Genomic DNA, 24,367 nt, shown 5'->3' with positions numbered 1-24,367 from the left:
CTCCTTGTGTAAAAGGAACATGATAAACAGCTAAGTAACTTGCAGGAAAAAAGGCCTTGATTAAGCAACCAATGAACAGTCAGAATATTGCTAAAAGGGCTCTGATTTTAAAAGCAGTTACAACTGGCTCTAGAATAATCCTCTACTTTTTATGTATTATAAAGTGTATCTCCTCTTAGAGAAATAGAATCTAATACTGTTATGAGTAATGCCATAAAGGAAGAGGCTGTAGGCAATATTTATTTTCAGAATAAATATTTAATTTGTGTGAATGAGTCTGGGATGAAATCTTCACCACACTAAGATCAGTGACAAGATCTTTGCTGACTTCAGTAGGGCTGGGATTCTGTCTCCCATAAGAATTTCCACATAGAATTTTCAATACAGAAGTGTCCAAGCTAGACTACTACCATTTAAACACGGCATTTTAATGGCTCAGTGATGGTCTTCACCTGACTTATGCAGAGAATTCTTTTCTCTCCCAATCTTCATACATTTGTTTGCTTAATAGTATTTTCCATAAGAAAAAAAACCACGGGCTGTTCACATTACGGCTCTGGAACCAACTGCTTTTAAATGCAACAAAGAAGCTCAAGGCATGAAGTTAAACAGAAGTTAGCACAGTAGATGAGAAACTTAAAGTCTTTCAAGGTCACACTGAAATATTTACCTGCCTCTTCTCCTCCCAGCTAAGGTCTCTCTTGCTGAGCGTGTATGACAGTTTAGTTAGGGCTGCCTCTGGTGTCATATCACCTCCAGGAATTACTCCAGCATCAGCAAGAGTCTGAATAAAAAGGAATAATGATTCTAATTAGCATAGCATTCAGAAATACCTGCACATACAGAGAAGGTGTTTGAAAGAGTAACTACACAGAATACAGGGTGCAGCCAAGCCTCCACTCTCTTGCTCCTCCTACTGCCACTGTAATTTTTGTACTTTCAGTTATCAAATACCAAGCAAATACTAGAGCAATCTGAATAAAGATGACTTTTACTTTAAATTCCTTTTCATGCAATAACACAGAAGAATTCCACCAAATGCTTGCCACGGTCGCTTACTATGCTAAAAGGGAAAGGTTACAGGTCCGTATCAGCTATCTGCAGAGTTGTCAGATTCCCTTTATTGAAAAGCTGCAGTTACTCTGTTTTAACCTAGTGGCATTTTGAACACTGCCAAGTAGGCTGTTCTCACACAGACATATTTACCATTCTTTTATGGGGCATTGCTTTGGATGAATTCCAGCACTACAGCGTGCTCACAGTGGGAGTGCTTTCAGATTCTTTCAGGCTGCACTAGCAGCGTATGATTTAGAAGATACAACTAAAATACGTAATTTACACAGTTCTGACAAGAACAACTGAAAAAGATGACCTTTTTAACTTATCTTTATGGTAGTTAAAAAAAATAAACTGTCTGAACAAAAGCAAAAAGAAGAAGCATCTTTGCTATGATCAGCAAGCCTTGTAAGTGTACAAGATAACAAAGACAAAGGAGATTTCAGATCTCTTGTCACTGAACTGTATCTGGGCAAATCACAGATCGCCTTCTTTGCCATAACGTGTTGCCTCACAGTAAAGCAGCTTGAACTAGGTTCTTTACACTGCATTTTACTTTTAAATACCTTGTATACAAACTTCAGCTTCAAAACTTACTCTGGCTTTACTAATATTTTCAGCAAGATACAGAGCCTTAATTAGCTCATTAACCACCTCCAAGAGACTCAGAGTAACATTTTTTAAAGTCCCATGGGAAAACATGTACAGAAAAGGTGAGAAAGTTTCTGTACTGCAGAGCTAACCAAAGAACAGTTAGGGCTTTTTCAGTGGGTTTGTGAAAGACGAGGAGGAAGGGATTTCCCAGCTTCCTTCCTATACCTAAAGTCCCCTCAATTATAAGTTTCTACTGTGTAGATGGATCAGAGGCCAGACATTCAGTTAATTAAAACAAACACTTCAAGGGAAGCCAGGGACTCAGGTGACCTATGTGACTAGCTCGAATGAGTAAAAACTGGCCCAGCCATGTGCAAAGACCTTTGAAATATTTCATTTAAAGAAAAATGAAAGTAAAATTAACATTACAGCAACTTTACAGCATTCACTTATGATACTTCCTCCACTGAGCAGTTCCTTACGAAAAGGAGAAGGCAGTGAAAGAACAAGCATGAAGTAATTCCATAGGACTTGGCTTGTTCACCATTCTCCTCAAAAGATGCCAAGAAAACAGCCTCCAACCACTGATGCTGAAGCAACATAGTACAAACGCCATATAAAAAATGGAAGCCAGAAGGGAACACGTTTCCACACAGCCTTAAAGTGGTTCACTAAGACCTGAGTGGAATCTTTCAATTCAGCGTATCAAGAGCCTGGATCAGAGTGCAAAAATCCATTTTAGGTGCCTACTTGGAGAATCTTTTAACCAGAGCATAGAAAAAGGGGGTTTTTTCTTATTTCCACACATTTTAGCAGTTCATTTCAAGCAGAAGATCACATAAAACCTAGGCTTCGTTTTCATGTTGTTTTTCAAACATAAATTTGGTGTCTTTTGTTGACTTAACTGCTTTCTTCTTTCAGAGTGAGCTGTTCTATATAATCCACATATTCCTACAGTATTTGCTACAGAGCATGGGATCTTTGCAAAAGTCACTAATTCTCAAAATATTTCCATTAAGTTATGCAACAGTTTTACCAACATCCAAATAATTGCCTGTATCAGAAAATATGAAGTTTGGATACTAAGGAGGTATAAAGAAAATCTTACAATCTCCTTTTCTTTCTCCTCAAAACAGAATTTGTGCAAGTATTATATAAAGCTGTGTCAAAACCAAAGCTAAAAGAGGCAGGTTTCAGCACCAGACCAGGGTATTTAGGTTTGCCATGCTGTCAAAAAAGAGGCTGGCTCTGCCAGACAGGTGGTTGCTCCCAGCAAAACCAGGTGTCCAATGCAGAGGGATGAGTCACCCTCTGGTAGTGCTTCTTGGGTATTTAATGGCTGGTCCTTTTCTAAAGGCCAGTTAAACCAGCTTCCCTCACATGCAGCACATATTCTTATATGGCTTTGTGCTCTTATTAGTCCCAGTGACGTCGTGTTTTTTGGTACACAACTGAGAAACACACTATAAAATGCCCTGAATAGTAACAGTATGTACACAAAACCTGCTTTAAGCCAACCCGCATGGGTTAAACTAAACTGATTTCCATTCTTCAATACAGACAATTCCTTAGATACTGTTCTCCAATCTCGCCCTGAATTCAGTTGTACTTCCAGTCAAATAAAGAACAGGGATTTGGATATTGCTTGCATCTACAGGCTTTCTTCATGCTCCTACATTGTAGCTAAGCAACTGTTATCCTATCAAATACTACTTTATTTGATCATCTGACCACTAAGCTAGCTTTTAGCTCAATGGAATCCCTCTGAGAGAGATACTACGGATCTAATGCAAAGTATCCTGGAGTGCTGCACATGACAGGAGTGAGCAGTTGCTAATTTGGGATTTGAGCTGACTGTTTTGACCATTCAGACCAGGAGTAACAAGATCTTCTTTGTAGATATGTGTTTAAGTGCTTCCAGTTTAAGATTTTTCAGATGTAGTTACTTTATGAGCAACAACTTTACAGTTAATAAACCTGGATTTATACGCTGGGACTACTGGAAGTTTACAATCAAGTTGTATGAGTGGGATGTTTCTTTTACACAGCAGTGGAGAATGAAGTTGCACACCCCTCACCTGCCCTGTTGCATAGACAGTTTTAACAGCCCCACGTAAGCACTGGGTGCAGTTCAGAATGACCACTTTGCGTTCAGCTGCTCTCCTCAGTTCTTCCAGCAAATCTTCTCTCTTGTCTGGGGCATTGCCACTTCCATAAGTTTCCAGTACTATGCCCTCAATTGGAGGCTGAAGAAATGCTTTTACCTGTTTAAAAACAAGACAGGGAAGAGAGACAAAAGGTATGTTTAAGTCATCCTTAAATTTTCCACATATGGCACAGCATTTTTAAAAATGATCTATTCCTGCTATGGTTTTACAGGCTCTCATGCCTTATAGTCTTCTCACACCCTTCTGTGCTTCCCTTTTGCAATAACTGAGACTGTAGAATAAGCTTTAAAAACATGAGACTTTCCCTCTCTGGCTTCCTTCAAAATTTCTAGAGGGTTAGATTTTAAAATAAACTGTTTTGTACAGTCATTACCTGATGTGAAAAAGGATGCTATTGTTTAAGTGCGATTAACAGGCTGTACTGTTGCACCACTCTTTGGTGCAACAAAAAGGTACATTTACACTTATGAAATAAATGTTGAATTATTAACTGAGATTAGAACTCCACACCCCTGCCCAGATTTTTCTGCTTTAGCAAAGAGTTTTGCTAACCAACGTCCGCCCAAGAGGCAGAGTGTTTCACCTTTCAGGAAAGAACATTCTAATGAAGCATGAAGTTTTTTAACCCAAAACCGAATTGATTTAACTCAGAGGCACTAATATATTTTGAGCCAGTTGATATTGAAGTAGATATTGTGCCTCACTGTAAGAGAATGCCTAGCAGAGTTCTCTTCCTAGAAAGATGTGTTTTCAACAATCTAGACGTTTCCTTACTGATCACATATGCTAAATGCAAACCCCCCTATGCAATGTAAACCCCCATGAGGCTAACTATGCAGCTGGAGTTTTATTGCAAATATACCACCCCTCTGTATTTCCATCTGTTCATATTCACCTAAAAAGAATGGTGATATAATTGGGGAGTGCTGCTTAAACTACTGGATTCAATTTAAGACAGCAAGAGCCACAAAAGACCTGTCAATTTAATGGAACTAATATTAGACAAAAATTTAAAGGCTAATTTACCTAAAATCACAGTCTGCAAAATAATTTCTAAAGGCAAAAAAATCCCACTTCTCATTTTCAGCAGCAAAATCCCACTTTTCATTTTCAGCTCTGTATGAATGTTGAGGGTCATGTTAACCATCAGTGTGAGACAAAATGAACCTTAAAAAAGAAGCATGAGTTGTAGAAATAATCACACTCCACCCACCATATTGTCTATTTTTTGACAAGATACCTATTAATATGCCTCAATATGCAGCAGGAGAATATCTCCCTCGTCACTGTAGCTTGCACCTGTCTAGAAAACCACACTTGACCTATTTATAAACCCTGATAAGAAATTAATTTTAAGTTCCAGAGCCCAGGCAATTCATACAAAAGATATTTGAAAAGCTTTTATCAATCGTTTATGGCATATGAAAATAGTCTTTGAATGTCCTGATATTTAAAAAAAAGTTTATTGGAAGACAGATCCTTTCCCTTCCCTCCAAAACCCCAACCACTGCTCCAAACAATGCAGCTTTCCTATATCTATTTGAGCATCATTTCACTCATTTCCAAAATGAAGTGGTGACACTTACAGCAGCAGCAGTGATTCCTGGGAAGATCCGCAGAAGTCCAACATTCCTGTTCATATTGGTGTGAACTCGAAATTTCTTTTTGGTATTGGCTCTCCAAACCGTTTCCCAGTTTACTATTTAAAGAAATAGCCTTTTTAATTTAAGACATACTATTAAGTACACTTGTAGTACTTCATGCTTACAACTCTCTTAGGCAGGGGATTCATGAAAGACAATGTATTTTTTAAAGAGGAAATGAAGGCCCATTTAAGACAGAAGAACTGGCAGCTGGTCTGGCATAGGTGAGATATTTACTTGTCATACACTGACCTGAACTTCACTGTTATGTAGCTGGCCTGATACAAGCTGGATTCATGTTTGGAAAACAGACCTGGATCTTCTGAGACGTAAGAGATGACAAATGCAGTTACTGTTGCTGCTAATCACCTCCAGAGTTTATTAGGTAGTTATTAACGATTAAATAAAATAGCAAGGATTCAATTAACTCCGATTATACATTTAGAGCCAGAAGCCAGCTGTTTAATAGTTTGTTTGTGTTCCATTATTAGAAGCCAAGTCATGCATCATTGATTTCAAAATTTTACTACTTCAGTGTAGGAGTGCAGCATTGGTAGCACTGATAGCTCCTACAAGGCAGTGGAAGAGGTTTAACAAATAGCAGCCAACAGCTCAGAGCATTGTGCCTCCATGAAAACAGACCATGCTGTAAAGCTGCCTGCTTCCCCTTCATGAGTTAAGCTTTTGAGATTTTGGAGAAACTCCCAAACAGCAAGACAGATAAAAGATCTACGTGCATAATACTGACTTGCTCTCAGCCATGCAGAGAGTTACTCACACCAATTACTGTTGCAACTTCTTGTTATCAGCAGACAGCCACTTACAAAAAAAAAAAAAAAATCAAGAGTAAATGTAAAAGCCTCCATTGAAGCCTGCTCTATTGCCACATTACCAGAGATACTAAAAACTACATAATCCATTAAGTTGGGACAAAAAATAGCTGTCTCCTATAAGACTCTATGAACTTTCCTTCCCTGTCACCAACTAGAGCCTCTGTTCTTTCTAAAAAATGCCATTCACCATTAAACAGGTCACAAGCAGTAGGCTCAGCACTTTTTTGTCCAACCAGTCACACTTCAGCACATGGATTCCTACTGCCCTGGCATTGGGAGAATAGAAGTACAGACCATTTCTGCAGCTTCTTTCTTTCTGAGAAGCTGTCCAGCATGACTCTGAAAGCACCTGGCTGGACTTGTTATCCAAGTAGCTCTCAAAGGCCTCTGGGAGCTTTCCAGAGCCATTTAGAGACCTGCAGGAGGAACTCAGGTAAGTGCAGAGCCTGTGCATTTGTTCTGCACAGGTTCTACATGAGGTTCACAGGCCTGGCTAACCACATTCAACATGTGCACTGTGCTTTAAGAAGCAGAAGTGTTTAGCAATAAATCCGTTCCTCTCAGCCTTCTAAAAAACAGGTTAACTCTTTAAAAGCAGCCTCCTCTATAAGAAGGGATGGCAATAAAATTGTATCACAGCTTGCTTTTCTTTTATCCTCCATAAAGTAGGAGTCCCTGCCAAAACTTCACAAATGCATTCTACTACGTTTGGCAACTGTGAGCATCCCTGATGCCTGTAACCAACTTGAAGAATGAACTGAGGAAACCTGCCTTGGCATGGAGCACTAAGACACTGCCAAAAGCAGAAGACCAAGGAAAGAGATCAGAGGACCGGTTCAGAAGTCAGACCTACACCAGGCCTATACCTGTACTCTTGGAGTACACTCTACCAAATAACATCTCCAAGATAAATTTAATGCATGCAGACATAGTATAGTGATGTAATTCCAAGTTATATTAAAAAGAAGATAAAGATTGCCCTGCCCCTGAGTTAACATTCGCTTGGTCATGAACCTCGTCAGCCTACATAACGTGTTTGGTGCTGCAGACTCCACAGATGTCAGTTTTCCATTTGCCAAACAAGTCTAAAAGGCAGAACAAAAGGCAAATGTGATGCAAGAGCCAAAGAGAAACAAATACACATAAAAGCCTAACTTCATCTCAGATTTACTCAGAACTGTTGGAAATGAGGCAGGACACCACGCAAGAGAAAAAAAAAATTAGAACACACCCTTTGCATCCTCCATCTCAAAGTTTACATCCCCAAACAGGAACAATATTTATGTCACATAGATAAGTTCAAGCATCTTCATTGTACCGAGTAAACCAGCTGTCTTGCTGTATCATACCACAGAGCAATCTTCTTTTTTTGTTAAGTTAAAAAGCCCCAAGAACATAAGAATCACTAACAGTTCCTAAGTAAGAAACTCATATACAAGCAAGTGAAGTACAAAAAGCTGCATCTATTGGTGTTCACAACACTTTTTTATCTTATGGATAAGAGTGAATAATCAGGGATACTCAGTTTTGGCACAGCACAGAAAACAGTAACCTGCTCTGACTTGGGTGGCCTGTGCTTGTGAAGAGTTTAACTGATACAGCACAATGAATCATGTAAATGTGGAAGCAAAAGTGAGGAACAAACAGAAGCTAGCTACTAGTGTGGCACAGCAGAAAGAACGCTTCTAAAGCAGTGTACATAAAATAAAGAAGTAATGGCTATTTACATACTATACTCACAATGGCTTGGGGTAGATTGTTCTATTAAAGGAGACTGCATTCAAGATATTGAGGCCTTCTGTTTACTCTTCCAAACCAAACCATCACATAAACAATAGTCAGATATTTCCAATCTCCTCCTCCATACCAAACACTATAGCCTCTAAAATTACTGCCAAAAAATTACATCTTTATCTTATGCAGCTTTATTCACACACGTACACAAAACATGGTGATTGGGTAAGCACCAAAAAAAATCAACATGACTTAAAATAAAAGTAACTCTACACAGATCAGAAAGCAGCAAATCCCCCTCCCCAACGTTAAACAGAGCCTATGCCACAGTGCAGATTTCAGCTTATAACAGGAGAGCAGCCACTGAGAGCGACACCTCCCTTAGGAGTGGTGACTGAACTCCGAGTTATGAAATCAAACAAGAAATACAGCTTTTCTTGATTGCACAGCTCCATGCAAACAGCAGTGCCCTCTTCTCATCCTTTGCAGGGCTACAGGCAAGCCCTACCATTACATAAGCTGCCCCAGCGCTCACTGCGATTCACGGCAGCAGCCGAGGGGTGGGGAGCACAGGCCAACCTATGGCTGCAAACTCCTGCAGGAGGCAAACAAGCACAGACCCCCGTTTTTGGCAGTTTGTTATAAAACAATCAACATACATCTTTGGGAATGAATATTTAAATTGACTGGTGTCCTTGCAACAACCAAGGTGCCTACACAGAAGGGAGCGGAGATGGGGATCAAAAGCACTCCAGTGAAGAGAGCTGGCATTTGCCTTCATACATGAATGACCTGGGCTTTCTATATAAACAACCAACCAAGATGCAGACTTGGCCAGTGACTAATAGCTTCTTTCTAACAAGATTTGTGGGTAAACAAGCCCAAAAGGGCTTTCACCTGCTGCTGCTGTGCCACATCTGCACACACAGTCACACAGGCTCTATCCCCTGCACAGGTTGTCTCTCATAATACGGTCCTGTACATGTGCACTCCCAGAAGATGCATGTGTGATGAAGAAAAGTCCAGCCACAGTAACAAAGCAGGTTTCGTGTGTGCTTCATTAGGACAATCAAGAATAAAGGAAAGTAATTACAAAATATACTGAAAATCTTTACAGATTTCAACAGAAATAGTCTTCCTTGTCTTGCCTGCTTTAAAAATATGGGAGAAATAAGGTAAGGTCTTTTATTTGGTAAGCTTTGAGATTTTAGAAATATTTTTTATTATTTCTATACTGTCCATTTCATACAGAGATTTCTGATTCTGCTGCAAAAGTATTTTCCATCAGCACTGGGTTTCTTACTCAGCTCAGGAGTGGGCTAGAATTTTTCATTTCTTACAGGAGTTTCTTGTGCTAAGTTGGAAGTCCTAAGGAAGTTGACACACTTGCTCATCTGGAACTGGGTAACACAACTCCTAGGCATTGCTAACACAGCTAAGGATCTGGCTGAGAACACAGCCAGTTATGGGATTAGAAATCCCCTGGGAGACTCATCTGAAAAGGGAACAGGATAAAAAATGGATATCATAAATGAAAAAGAGAGCTGGAAGGGTAAGGGAGGGAAGAAGACTAAGCTTCTCCCTCTTCTTTCTAGCTCTGAAGTAGATTTTATATGCTCTGCTGAGCCGTGAACAGCATGTCTTCCCATTCCTGTGCACCAACCCATGATCCCACTATGCTCCCCACTTCCTCCATCCTGCTACCTCTCCCCTTCTGCTTCCCTGGAATTTTCATTCCCAGCTTTGTTAGAACCAGGGAGCCTGAGGAAGAGCTTCTGCACATGGCCTACTCCTCCTGGCATCCTCAGGCTGCTCTCCATAATGCTGAATCAGCCAGAGTCAGCCCTGTCTACAAGAGGATTAAGACATATTATATAAAGTCATTTGGACCAAAAAAAAAAGTTAAAAGATGCTAGATTTGTTTGGTTTGTTTTTAAAAGCCCAAGTGGTTCCTTGTCTCCATGAAAGCTTCATACAAGGACCATACAAGCAAACTCAAGGGAGACAGCAATGTTTCAAACAATTACTTTGGACAAAATAAAGCAGCACTAGTAGATTGCCCTTACTATAAACTATGTTCTTTCAAAATGAAACAATCCTTCACTAGTGACACCGTCATCTTGGATAAATGATGCTACCCTAACTGGGTAATCAACTGAAGCAAATAAAAATAGAGCCTATCACACCATCAGTTTTTAAATCAGAAATCCCCACTGATCCCAATGAGGCATTTACTGAAAAGATAATGGGACCCAATATGGGCCAAGGGAAGTGCTTAATAACTTTCTCATTTTTCTACTCTAGACAAGGAATCACAAAACAGTTCATTCAAATCCAAGAGAGGAATAGCATGCAATTTGCAGCTTGATTTCATTATTGATCGGTCGGTAAACGGAATTTATTCATACCCTGTTTGATGCAGTTCATACAAACCCAAGAAAGAAGACTCTCCCCAATTTAGTGCAACAATCAGCACTTCCACTGATTTCAGAGACAACCTATTTGGCACAGCACAACAGTAGCAGACTCTACCTGAGATATGTCTTACAGACAACTAACAGTATTTCACGGGCTTCCTCAGTTTGTATCTGGCCGCTACAAACACAGCACCTTGATCCTGAAACTTTGTTAAGTGACTTCCACTCCTTAGGTGGAAGGGAGAAGTTTATTTTTTTGTGGAATGTCTTTCTCTAGCAGTAGAATCCATTCAGAATGGCACATTGCATGGCACAGGGCTAGGTCTCCTACTGCCACTAATGGCACTTATCAGAAGATTTCAGGAACACCCTCCTGTTCTTTTTTTTTTTTTGTAACAATGGGGACTGTCACCAAGTCCTACTCCTTTTTAATACCTAGTCTATCCAAAAGTGGCTCAGATTTTTTAGAACTGTCCTTTAGTATGTTTTCTGGCAGCTCCATTTGGCTAGATTCCAAATGTGTGTCTCTTCTCCCCTCTCCAAAGAAAGGGTGCCATTTGTCCAAGAACACTCATCTAATGACTTTGCAAGTGGGTACTAAAACCTTCATGTAGTCTTTCCCCTCCTTAAGAAACAGACACATAAAAATTACGGGGAGCCTGAATAAGTTTGGGGAAAAAAAACTTCACATATTTTAGGTCTGCTGTTGTGTGTTTGCACTTCAGACAGGTCCTAAATATCCAGTAAAACATCTTACACAATGACATGCAACAGAGTTAGACTGTTGAAGCTGCAAGTACTCTGCAATGACTTTTTTCCCAATTTCAGAGCCCAGCATGGCCATTAATGAGATGAAACTCTTTGTTCTTTCCGTCCTGACTCCCTCATTTTATCTTTGGAGCAAGGTTTTCCTGACACAGGGGCAACATTCCCTCTGGTTAGTCTGGATGTCTAGTCAAAGTCAGTCTAGCTCACATCTATATTCAATAGATAAATGCAGTTGAGTCACAAAGTCTCAGCCTTACTAATATTTAAACAGATTCAGAGCAGATGAAGTGAAGTCAAGTTACAGGACCTTCAAAGATATTTTACTTTAAAAACGACATTTCAACTACATAAGCACAGGTTCTTTTCAGCTACAGCTCTATTGCAAGCAGCATAAATTACATGGCTTAAGAGATGATGTTGCTTACTTGTAATATCAACCTCAGCATTTGCAAGTGGAGGCAGGTTAGGTGAGGAAAAGGCATTGAAACTCCCAGCATCCACCTTAGTCACCCTATTTCCCCTGTACAGTTTATTATAAAAATACAGGCACACCTGCAAGACAAGTAAAGAAACAGGTCTATGAATAAGCCAGTAATTAAAAGATGCAGTAGATAAATACTGTAGTCCATCCTTTATAAAGTGTTTTCTAAATCTTTAAAGCAACTCAGAGGCTAGTAGATGTTTACAAGTCTAACCCTTTCAAAAAGAGTTGGCACATCTGTCACACATTGGTTTAAGAATTTAAGAACAAAACAAGTTAAGAGCTAACTAGTTTCATAATCCTCTCATGAGGCTTAGTCTAGGAGACAGCAAATTTGCCTGAGTCCTCTTCAGAGATGGAGGAAAGAAACAGTGTGAACTTTTTAATAAATTCTTCAGTTATGTATAAATTCAGAGTCCAAAACATAATGAAAGGCCTGGTGAAAATGAGGATAACTTCCAAAAAAGTTACCATACATAAATAATTACATTCCTTCTCAAGTCTGTTAAAGGTTGTCAACTTGAAGGAAAAGAGATACCTCAAAGCTGTTATCAGTTATTAAGATCTTGGCCAGTCAGCTGTTGCTGTTGTTTTACAAGAACAGGCTTTGGGAGCATGGCAGAAGTAAAATGAGGTGCAACCTGACCCATTTTCTCTCAGAGTTTTGGGCTGCACAGCACAAACAGCAGGGTGCTGAGACTATGGAGGTACCTTCATGTTCATTAGGTGTGTCACTCTCGACACTTCAATCCTTAGGAACAGAGCTAGAAGACACTCCTAGACACACACACAGTTCTATAGTGACTGGAGAACTTCAAAGTAACATTCAGTTAAAAAACCGACTTACAGGTGTTTCAGATCCCACATATTTGCAAGAGAACCTCCAGTTTCAAGCCTGCTGCAGCATATATTTCAGATTTGAAAGTCCTTCTAGATTGTGTATGGGCAAATGGGATATGACCAATGTGAGAACAGCACATGCTTTGCCAAGCAAGCACTGTTACCTCAGTGGAATCCATTCATCTTCCTGCTTAAGTACAATTCCTTACTGCCTACTGGATATTTAGTGAGTATTTAAGTTTGTGTCCTGGCTAGAGAGAGAAATGCAGCTCCTTAGATGGTCTTCCCAGGCAAACAGACCTCAGGAATCACGAATTGCCCAGCCATCAGCAGTGCCCCCAGAAGGTTGTCTCGGCCATCATTCTGCAGCTCATAAATGGGCACCTGAAGAACAGAGACTGGAATTACACCTGAGCCCTTATATAAAGCCTACACAGCAGAAAAAATGAGTCCAACTTATGCAATACAAATACATGAATAATTTATGTAACAATGATTTATGACAAAAAAAGTTTTCCTTCTTCACCCAAACTATTTTAAACTGCAGCAGATGGCAAGATTTCTCTCTCTGCTTAACATAATTTTATAATTTAAGTGCTTAAAAACTAAGAGAGATTTTTCTAATGTCATTAAGGATATTAACACTAGTTCAGGAAAAATACAAAAACTAGCAAGTAGGCATAGTTGAAAGTGACTGAGCATAGGAGAAGTGATGATAGAGAGGAAAAGCAACACCCCTGAACATACAGAACTGTCACGATAGGCTTCACAACAGCTCTCTTGCACCATCTTTCCTCATAGCATAGTAAAACTGAGCCAGCAGGTTATTACTGACAGAAAAGGGCAAGATTAAAAACAGAAATGGTCTGCTGAGTGATGATTTCCATGCCTTTTCAGAATGCCTCTTTATTAAAAGAGAGTGCTTCTTTCATCAACTATTAAAAAAGAAATCACATGCTCCCTTGCTGGATCATATGTCAGATAGATCTCCAAGCAATAAAACCAAAAAGAAAGCAAAACCTTGACCAATGTATCATGACTACACTGCTCCACGTCAAGACAGCAAGTGGGAGCCTACTCCTTCCTAGACTTTTGTATTTTGACTTCAAATACACCACATGTGAAAGGGAAGTTATGAGATTGGGGAGGGGAATTTTACAATGTGATGTTTCATCTCTCCTTTGTGATTAGAGCTGTATTTTACACTCAAGCAAGCTATTCTAGTAAGACAACCCATTCCCCTCAGACAATATGCAAAGGGCTGATCTCCAGCAAAGAAAATGAAAATTAATAAATGCAGTCTTTAGAGGAAAGGAAACAGACCATATTAGATGCTTTGTGGAACAGAAATTATCAAAAATGCATCTAATGCTTTAAGTTTATTTTTAAAATTATAAAGAATGCAACAATGACTAACATAAATTGAGATAACAACTGATGAAGTAAAAAATACTAAGCTTCAGGGCTTTTAAAGAAAAAAAGACAGCTGACAACCAGTGGCCACCTGAGGCTGGAAAAATGCTTCTCATATAAACCAATTAACACACAATGGCCAATGACAGGATCTTATGTCTTTCTCTGAAGCATCTGGCCCCAGCCATAATGAACTCCTTGTCTGATTTGGTACAGAGTTGTGAAGTCATTAATGATAAAATTATGGGGCAGATCCTCAGCTGGTGAGCCTGACATTTCTCACTCGTTTCTGTCAGCACTGGGACGATTCACCCTGGCCAGGGGCCTGGCCAGCACTGCTAAGCTGTACAGTGATAATCAGGATACAACCAGGTTCTGCATATAAAAACCAAAAATGAGAATTCCTGCTTCAACTTCAAATTAATTCTATTACCTGAGATCCTGTGAGAACAACAGTTTTTCCCAGGTTCTCACACATGAAGGACAGGGCTGAAGCTGTGTATGCCATAGTATCAGTACCGTGCAGGATCACAAAGCCATCGTACTTCTCGTAGTGCTCCTGGAGGGGAAGAGACAGTTTTCACACTGTTAAAGCAATGCCCTGGCACCAGCAGGTGAGGTACACAGTGCATTACTTCCACTGATGCAGGCAACAGCACAATGCTTTATAGGGTACTGCACACACAATTCCTCCCAAAGTTATCCTGCTCCCAGTTTAAATACAATTAAGGGTTAATCGGACACTAAGCACTAGAGCCAGTAATTCTAATTACAGAACAGTCAAAGAGATTCTTCTATGTATACATATTAATGCAGCATTTTTAAACCAGAAGACTGCTAATTAAGAAAAGCTTAGCAATGGCTTTAAACATGAATGTTAACATATGCAAATTAGTCGTATAGTCTGATTTCTTGTTGCCGCTTTTACTGTAGGGATTACACCATTTACAGGAACAGATTAGGCAAACCAGGGCTGTCATAATATAGGGGGAAAAACAGTCCGTTTAATCCGTGTGGCAGACAAGCAAACTACCAGTGTCAGAGTGCCCTCTTCTGATGGAAAGCCATCCTTTCCATAGCAGAAACTCGGGAAGAGGCTTCTTGTTCATTAATGGGCATTCGCCTGATGGTTTTTGAGAAGGCCCTTACACTATTAGGCACATGCAATATCAAAATGAATTTTATTATAATTTTAATTTGCATACAATTCCACACAAGAGGTGGGGGTTTTGTTTAATGCAAAGTCATGAATCACACTGCTCATCCTGTTAGAATAGAGTTATCTTCTGGCTTTTGGAAGAAAAAGGAATTGGTTCAGCTACTTTAAGAATGATGGACATAGCAAACACTGTAGGGAGAGACACTGATGTCTCTGATGTAACTTGGTAACATGGAAAGGATTACATAGAACTCTAAGCAGATATATGAAGTGCCAGCATGAGGAGGAAAAAGGAGGTTTAAACAAAATTTCTTTTTAATCACACTCCTTACATTAACACTAAGCACACATGCTTGGCACTTCCTGATACTAAGGTCACCTCCAAACTCATCTGTAGGTTCCTACTTGTCCTTTTGCCATTTCTTCACTGATACTCATGTCTGTCTACCTGTTCCTACCTACTGGAAGCTTCAGGGGATAGCTTATCTAACAACTGAGCCAACACATCTGCCAGTGTTGCAAGGTCTTTCTGAAGGCCAACCTATAATGTGATGCAAAAACCATGCTGGAGCCATTCACCAAGGCAGCAACAAGGTAAGGAGGTTTCAAGAAGGGCCAAGATCACAGAAATAGCCAACTGTCCTCTCTGAATCAGTACACTCACAAGTGTTTTCAGCCTTATAAGCCTTATTAGATGCAAAAGAACATACTTTGGTTTAAGCTTCATACTGTGAAAGATCAGGAGATAAGTTAAGGAGATATCCCACAGAAACATCTTGGAAGATTTTAGACTGGAAAATCATCAGCATGTTACAGCAGTGCCAGGCACATGTCCAAGATGAACACAAAGTGGCAGTGTCTGTACACAAGCTGGAGAGTTGAAAAGGTTCCTTTGTTTGCCTCTCTGCACACTTCATTTGGATTACAATACTGGACACACAGAGAACCTGCATTCTGTGTACAAGAAAAAACCACTTTTTTCTGTAATAAAAACTAATATGCCAATAAGGAAAAGGGTAAATTCTCTCCTGTTCAGCATGGGATTGCTGCCTTCTCTTGGCCCTGGGCTTTGCCCAACTGCACCCTTGCTCCATCCCAAAGACTTTCCATGTACACAGCACCTCCATCTCTTCTTTGCCTGGGCAACATGCATTTAAGAGGAGAACCAACCTCACAAGTTTGGTGGTTTCAGAATTAGAGAGCCTAAAGGTGAAAGACTGTTACCTGAATCTTCAGCATCATTCCCTGCATTATTGAACTGTTCATGAATTGCTACAGCGAGGTGGAAGGAGGGAATTTACACTATAAAGCCCACTATCATGGAGTGGAAGAGCAGTATCTTCCTAACCCCACAGTTATTTATTTCTGTCAGCCGTGTATGAATTCCTGCAAGTGTTTTGCAGTTTTGCTTTTTTTAAAAGCACATAGCTAAGTTCAGGCAAGGGACAGGAGCACAGAAATGCTATATTTTTTATTCTAGAGAAGGATGTAATGAATTTATCTATATATGCAGAAATATCTAGGGCTTTAAACATTTTCCACTGTGGGACACCTAACTCTAGTAGTAGTTTTTTCTACTGGTTGCAAAGCCAAAGCTAGTCCAGTCCATGTCTGCCCAGAGTAAGAAAGGCATAAAGACATTAAATTATTTTCTATGTCAATAGCCAACTATTAAGCTATTTGAACACTCAAATGATGTGTAACTAAGCAACCTTCAGTTAAGCTACTCACACCTAAGGATTTTATTAAACATTTTTGGACAGTGAATCCAAGCCAATATTTTAGGACACATCAACCTCCATGTTACATACCTTATCCAATCATAGCTGCAATTTTTCCATTTATTTTATTGTATGGAATCATGGCATGGCTTATCCTTGGAAGAATGATGTAACTTTAAGGAGTTTACAACATTTTCAAATAAAAAAAAATTCTGCAAACTTTGCAAGCACAGGACTTGTTACTTTGCAAGTAACTAATTAAGGTACTTTACATTTAAAGAAACAAATATATATCTACAGGGCTACTGAATTGTTTTGTCTTGCTGAGCATACTAGATATACTGCTGGTTTTGTTTAAGTGAAAAATTAATTCTTATCCCACATCACTGTACCTCAAGTTTCTTTGCAATTCTGGCCCAGTCATCTGGTGTCATGTTGGAGGAATCAAGCAGTGGCGAGAGCTCAAGGATTGTGTAAAAAATTCTCTTGTTTTGCTTGGAGATACTATGAAGAAAGAGAATTGTAAAAAAAAATTCGTAGTGTTAATATCATCTCATCACTTCTGATTTTCTCTTTAAATCAGTAGTTTTCACACTTTTCCTCTCCATCCCCCAAGTCTAGGTGAAAAATATCTTGAATCTGGAAATTAAATTACAAGTTTAGAAGTTCATGGCTTGATGTGGTTTAAAGCATAAATACCTAAATTTAATTAAATAATAAATACAACTTGGGACATCGGTGGTTTCTGGGCTGTGAGTGCACATTGCTGGGTCTTGTCCAGCTTCTCATCTACCAGCATCCCCAAGTCCTTCTGGGCAGGGCTGCTCTGATCTGTTCATCCCCAGCCTGGATGGATACCAGGGATTGCCCTGACCCAGGTGCAGCACCAGCACTTGGTCTTGTTAAACCACATGAGATTCCCATGGTCCCACTTATCCAGCTCATCCAGGTCCTTCTGGATGGCATCTCATCCTTCAAGTGTGTGAACACCACCATTCAGCTTGGTGTCATCTACAAATTTGCTGAGGCTGCACTCAATCCCTCCATCCATGTCATTAATGAAGATATTAAATAACACTGGTCCCAGTATAGACCCCTGAGAGATACCACTTGTCACTGATGTCCATCACGACTCTGAGCCATTGACCACTACTCTCTGGCTGTAACCATCCAACCACTTCCTCATCCACTTAACAGTCCACCCATCAAATCCATCTCTCTCCAATGGAGAGAGAAGGATGTTGTAGGGGACCACATCAAAAGTTTTACAGAAGTCCAGGTAAAGCTGTGCTAGCTGAAATCGCCTTCCTGTCCTCCATGTGCCTTAGCAGAGCTTCTAGAAGGATGTATTTCATGACCTTCCCATGCACAGAGGGGAGGCTGACAGGTCAGCAGGTCCCATTATCTTCCTTTCTATTCTTTTTAAAGTTGGGTACAATATTTCCCATTTTCGAGACACCTGAGACTTCTAATAAAATCTGCAGACCTGCTCCCCTCATGAAGCCTTAAGACTGTTGCATACTGCAGAGAGAGCATTTAAACAATGTGTTTAAACTGACATACTGTACCTAAGAAGTCAGGCTTCACATGAAAAACTGCCTTGCTGGATATCACATTTACACATGCTAAGAGTAACTTTGGAAGTCAGCTGAAAACCTGTGACAAGAAAGCTCTCCTGAGGATGTGCTGTTTAAATAAAACATGACATCCTGATACCTGAAACCAGTTGTCTTCAACTTCTGATGCCTCTCTCTAAAAAGAGATCATGTAATTCCTCTTATATTGATGTTACATGCAGATATACAAAGTTCAGAAAATCTTCTCCCCTCAGGAACTCACAATATTTCTCAACCACCTAGTTAAAATATCATTTGGCTAGCACAAAAGACAAGATGGCAAATTGCCATAAGTAACCTCCAGAAACAGCACTCAGCAGTGCCAGAAAAACAAGACAAGATTAGTTTTTAAACCTCAGGTTTTTTGAAGTGAATGACTGTTTTAAGCTTTTCTGGTTTTCATAGAAAAGATGTGCCAGGAGAAGTATATTGAGGACTCACAGGCGTTTTGTTTTGTGTATAGTGTAGTTCTGTTTCTAATCCCTTAAGTATTCAAAAGTTATTCAAGCACAGCATCATAATAGAGCTCCATTTGTCTTAGTGTAAGCATCATATTTAACACAAACTGTATATTCATATAAATACTACTGCACCAGGAGTCCATTAGTTTTTCATTCACTCCTTTTCCTGCTATCTGCTTTTTAAGTGGTTACCTTTTAAAGCTTTATATAGAGACTTCGATACAAAGTAGAAAAACTTAACAAACCTTATATTTTCTTTGAATATCCTGGTTTTCTCTTTAAAGATTACTGAATATCCATTTTTACTTTTACAGCACACCAGCTATGGTCCCATTTATTTTTGAGCAACTATGTAAAATCATTCTTTGTGCAAAGTTAGCACATTTACAGGGGTACAGTCATTCATCACAGCTAGGGAATATTTCAAATTAGCATACTGCCCTCTAAATAAAATCTATAAGCTTATTAATCATTGCCCAACAGTTAAGAAGCAATGCAGATTAATTATAAGCCCATCACTTATTATCATAATGTTGCATAAATTTGGGAAAAACAATCAGCTTTTAGGGCTTTCAAAACCAGAAGGCCTGCAGAATCAAAGCATGAGGCATATTCACAGATGCATTAATTACACACTACTTTTTCAGATATATGCTGAAGATAATTCCCATGGAGCTGTATATACAGTTTTCTTAGTTTCTGTAGAATACTTGTATGTTTGCACAGCAGCAAATTAATATTAAAAAAAAAAAAAAAAATCCATGAATGGACTGCCCAGAATGGTTACTTGTAGCCTAACTTAAAAGTTATTTCTCAGGCAGTTCTAAGGCACTTCATTGCAAATATATCCAAACACATATTTTCTATCACATCAAACATGGTGCACCTTTTTCTTTTGAACTAACAGAAGCATTTTTGCTAACCTCATTATGGATTCTTCACGTCAAATGTCTAGAGATGTAATTACCTGAAAAACAACAAGACACTTGCTAACCCTTCCTCGCCCCAAGGAAGTTGTACTTACGGGAGCACCAATGTGTTCTCTGGGAATTCATGGGAGTTGTTCAGTTTTGTTTCCCGGGCATACGCCTCATCGTGCAGCATCGGCATGGTTTTCAAGCTGTTTACTAATTTATTGGCCTCAGGGGCAAGCCCTTAAAAACAAAGAATAAAGGAAGTAAATAAAGGAGCAGGGATGGAAAGGGAGCGAGTGGCACAGTAAGGAGGGAAGTAGTCAAGCTACACAGCAGTTTGCCCATCCTTCCGAATTAAACAGTCTATTGCCAGTTTAAAACCATGAAAATATTCATGCAGTTATTCTTTTGACTTGACATAAATAAATCCTTTATTTAAGAGAAATAATGTTTCAAATCTCCACATCAAACATTTATGCCTTTACCCATTTTTCATTGTTGCTTGCCTGCAAATACTGATCAGAAGCAGGGACAGGGAGCCAAGTTTTGCAACTGTAGCAGAAACCTACCATTCTCTTTCACATTTGCCATAGATACTATTACTACTGAGCAGCAGAAGACTTCAAAATCACTCAGCATCATTTTGTACTATCAAGTTGTGATGTATACTAGGTACTTTCCACTAGCAGGTTTAGGACTGAACATCTGAACTGACAAAAGCTAAAAAGGTGCATAAACCACTGAATAGAAAAAGTTAAAAGCGTGGATGCTTCTCAAACTCTGCTCTCCCTCTCCCTGCCCGTGATGGGGTCTGTCTGTGGCAGGGACCCTAAAACAGGTCCAAACCTGTTTGGAGGTTTAAACTACCCTAAGAACACATTTAGTGTTTGGTGGACCTGCAGGTGTCCTGGTTGCAACCAGGTATTCCATACAGAATCTGCATGCCATTCTCTGTTAGCCAGAAAGGCACCTAATGTTTTGATGTTACAGTCCTCAGCATCACAGAACTGAGTTCACCTGTGAACCTAAGCTGCAACTCATCTCCCAATTCCCTGTTTCAGGAACGACAGCGACAGCTCTGCCATCCAGAATCAGAAACTACCCTGTTTTTCTAAAGTCTGACTTCTTGAGATAATTTTCTTTCAAGGACTTTCCAAGGTACTTCCTTCTGGACTTCAAGATTCTACTGTCAAGTTCAGTTTAATATCACTGTTTCATATCATCTGTTCACAAGGAAAATAAACTATTAAACCTCATTATTTTACTTCTGTTAGTTCAAGTTATTTCCAATTTGAGGCCAGGGAATTCTCTCCTACTTCCTAGTTCTGTTTATTTAAACATTATTCTCATCCAAGTTAGCATCTAATTATTTTTGGTTCACCTTCAAACAGCAAGGTTTTTTTAAAAATACTCAAAACACAGAGAATATTTTCAATAGTACTTCTATCTTTTTCCATTTACTTTCCGAGCTCACAGAAAAATCCTTAAGAACTCCTTAATCTCCCTCCTGGCTTGCCTTAAATGAAGAAGAAGGCCTCTTCATAGCCAACTTCCTCACAGGACAGCAACAGCATTTTAGTGGATTTGTTTGGATTACTGCCAGAATACTTAGTTTTACAAAATATACTTAAAACACTTTCAAGCCTTGGATGTTTCATTCATTCAGCTACAATCCCTGCTTTTCCTGTTGAGGATGTTCCTAGCTTAGTCACAAATGGCCACTTCTGCTGCACTCGGGCATTGAGTCATTTTGGCTCAGAAATGCAGCCCAGTTTCAAGTGCTTCCTGGGTGTTTCCTGATTATTCTTCTGTTTGCCCAGTGTTCATCTTGCTCTGAATATCGACAATGGATTAGACTGTTTATTTTTTGTATCTGCCACAGGAACTGGAGAGCTGATGTAAGTTAATATTCTTTAATCCCTTCTCTATAAACGGCAGTTCCTCATCTCTTAATCACAAATCTGTCAGGATTTTTCTCTAATTGCTTGCAGTGAATGAAAACCTTTTTTTCAAGGCATTCTGCAGATGTATCCAAGATGACCCACTTACAACCTATGCAGCCCCCCACATGCATCCACATCTAGCAGTGATTTCTGCTTTACAGCTTCAAGAAGCAAACACAGGGGAACTCAAGTGCAACAGTTTTAAGAACACTTCTGCTTTATTATGCATGGAAAACAGCTTTTGTGAGCCAAGCTTGTTGACCAAGTATTTGAAGCAACTTCACCCCTGCAGAGAAGAGGCAGACTGTGTGACTTGTCCAAATGGCTCTCATCAACTTCTGTCCTTACCCTTGTTAGCTGGCCAGCCCTGGCATCACAGAGCGGGTGGACAAAGGCAGAACAGCAAACAGGCACCTGTGACCGAGGAGAACAATCATAGTTCTGTCTCACCTACAGTCTGGGACTCTGCTTTTCACTCTGGTGCTATAGATAATACAGTTATAGCTACCTGCCAAACAAGGTATCCTACAACCTGTGCTGCCGCAGAGAACAGGGAACAAAAATATTAATTTCAGCAGCTACAGTACTTGGAGCTTTCAGAAGTGAGGCACATAGATTTCAAAAAGAAAAAGGTTTGGACCACAGCAGCCAGTCCTTTGACAATCTAGTATGTCTAAAAAAGACACATAAATAACTAAGTCACCTAAGCAGACTATTCCAAGATAAGCAATATTTCTAGGGGTATTTAGCTTAGCTCTACTTGGATTTGTTGAGGATTTTTTTCCTTTTTACAGGTAAAAGCTAGGAAAGAGACCTAGCCCACATGCCCAAGGGAAAGATCTTCCTGAAGGCACCAGCACAAACTTGATAGAAAGATCACTATCACAGCAACCTCACTTTGGAGTGCAGTAAGGTTCTCTTTCTGAAATGAGCTACTGATAAGCCAAAATAAACTGATGTAGGAGGAAATAAGTAGGAGTAAGAAACTTTAAAAACGCACTGAAGTGGCTTGACAACAAAAACATGTATACTGAGAGAGTCTGCACCTGAATCTGGTTGTCATCCAACTCACACAAATTGAAATAGACTATTCAGCCTCTGAAAATGACTCCTGCACAGATAACATGTAGGTGTGCAGAAATTCCAACAGGTCCAAGACGTGCTGGAGGTGCCAGATGAGCTACTTCTGCTCACTGTGCTTGAAGTAAAACACTTGTAGTTCTAGGAAGGGCTGAAAACAGGCACTTTCCATCCACTGATTAATAGAAGAAATGAGCATCTATTGTATCTTCCCTTGAAGCATGCTGCCTTTCCCATGCCCTTTCTGCCTGAACACTAAAGACTGCCAAATATTCTGAAAGAGGTACTCTGGCTGCTCTGCAGCTAGATGTGGGTATGAAAAGCAGGCCAAAACCCTCACCAGGATGCAGCAAGTCAGCATCATTAGATCATAGCTGTTAGATTGTTGGCACATGCTTTAATGATTGACATGTGTTAAGCAAAAGAAAAAAAAAATACAAGATGAGAAGAGGTTATAAAGTTCATTCATAAAAGAATGAGATACGTCATTATAATTTATTTACTTAAAAGAGGTATTTAGAAAGCTGAGGCAACAAAAGTAGGAAATTGTTTTAGTATAAACAATGCAAACTGAGAAAGGCAAGTCACCACATGTCATTGAAAGATGAACTTTTTTTTTTTTTTACATCTTTGACAGATTAAAAACAAAGATGACAGCCATAAAAAACAAAAAACACCTTACAGCATCTTTACTACAATAATAAGGATCAGCCAATCACCATCTTCTGAGACGAAAGGACATGTATTTTAAAAAAATCAAGTCTAGGCAGCTCCAAGGTGAAGCCCCAAGTGTTTTAATCCTACAAATGAAAGCAGAGACAGTATTTCCAGCAGGGGCGTGAAACTAATAGGGATCACAAGTACCCATGCTTCTGAATCAAGACAGACATAAGCTGTGGAAGCCCTGGCATGCTCCACTGCCGTCCAAGTAAACGAGGAAAGAAACTAAATGGATACTGATCAAAACTGGACTGTTTCCCTCTCACTCCCACTCTTACGTTACCCTGTTTCCCTTTAACCCAACACAGCCCTACAGCAAGTCAGACCTGACTGAAATCCGTTCTTTTCCCTGGACACATTAATGGGTTGATGTTTCTGGTATCTCTTTGGATCTGTGCCTGTTGAATGATGATCAAGGGGTGCTTAGGTGCCACTCCAACCAGCTGCTGGACTGGGGCCCTGTGGAGGTGTCAGGTGAGTTTGGGCACCCTTCTGCTGACATTTAGGGGCATCTAAAAATACACAGCATATACCTGTAGGTACCTAAGAAGCCTTCAGATAAAATGCAGGCATTATACTGACACATCCCAGTGCTCAGTTTTGGATGTAAACATTTTCCAGCTGCTGAGAGAGAGCTCAGCATATCTAGCCTTTTCATCAAAGTCTCCCCCTCTCTTGGTTAGGTAAGACAGAACTCTTCAGTGATTTCATGAAGGAAGGCACAGGCTAGTGGGAGAGCAGCAGAAACCTGTCCCAAGGCAGGGGAACACGGTCACTGCATCTGATCTCGCTCACCCTGACACCTG

General features: G+C 39.8%; 1 protein-coding gene across 1 annotated transcript in view; it reads right to left on the bottom strand.

The window, feature by feature from the left end:
- The window catches only part of ASPG (asparaginase), a 46,118-nt gene that overhangs the window by 19,416 nt on the left and 2,335 nt on the right, over positions 1 to 24,367 (bottom strand). Inside the window, exons 3-10 of the mRNA XM_008629793.2 lie at positions 19,929 to 20,058; positions 17,220 to 17,331; positions 14,381 to 14,506; positions 12,835 to 12,918; positions 11,639 to 11,765; positions 5,405 to 5,517; positions 3,729 to 3,914; positions 671 to 784 (exon numbers count right to left, since the gene is read on the bottom strand). Coding sequence (XP_008628015.1) covers positions 671 to 784; positions 3,729 to 3,914; positions 5,405 to 5,517; positions 11,639 to 11,765; positions 12,835 to 12,918; positions 14,381 to 14,506; positions 17,220 to 17,331; positions 19,929 to 20,058 — 992 coding nt within the window. The remainder of the gene's footprint in view (positions 1 to 670; positions 785 to 3,728; positions 3,915 to 5,404; positions 5,518 to 11,638; positions 11,766 to 12,834; positions 12,919 to 14,380; positions 14,507 to 17,219; positions 17,332 to 19,928; positions 20,059 to 24,367) is intronic.

This window comes from Corvus brachyrhynchos, unplaced genomic scaffold (genome assembly GCF_000691975.1).
Source record: "Corvus brachyrhynchos isolate BGI_N302 unplaced genomic scaffold, ASM69197v1 scaffold1, whole genome shotgun sequence".
Lineage (NCBI taxonomy): Eukaryota > Metazoa > Chordata > Aves > Passeriformes > Corvidae > Corvus > Corvus brachyrhynchos.
This window is presented reverse-complemented; position numbering and strand designations above follow the sequence as displayed.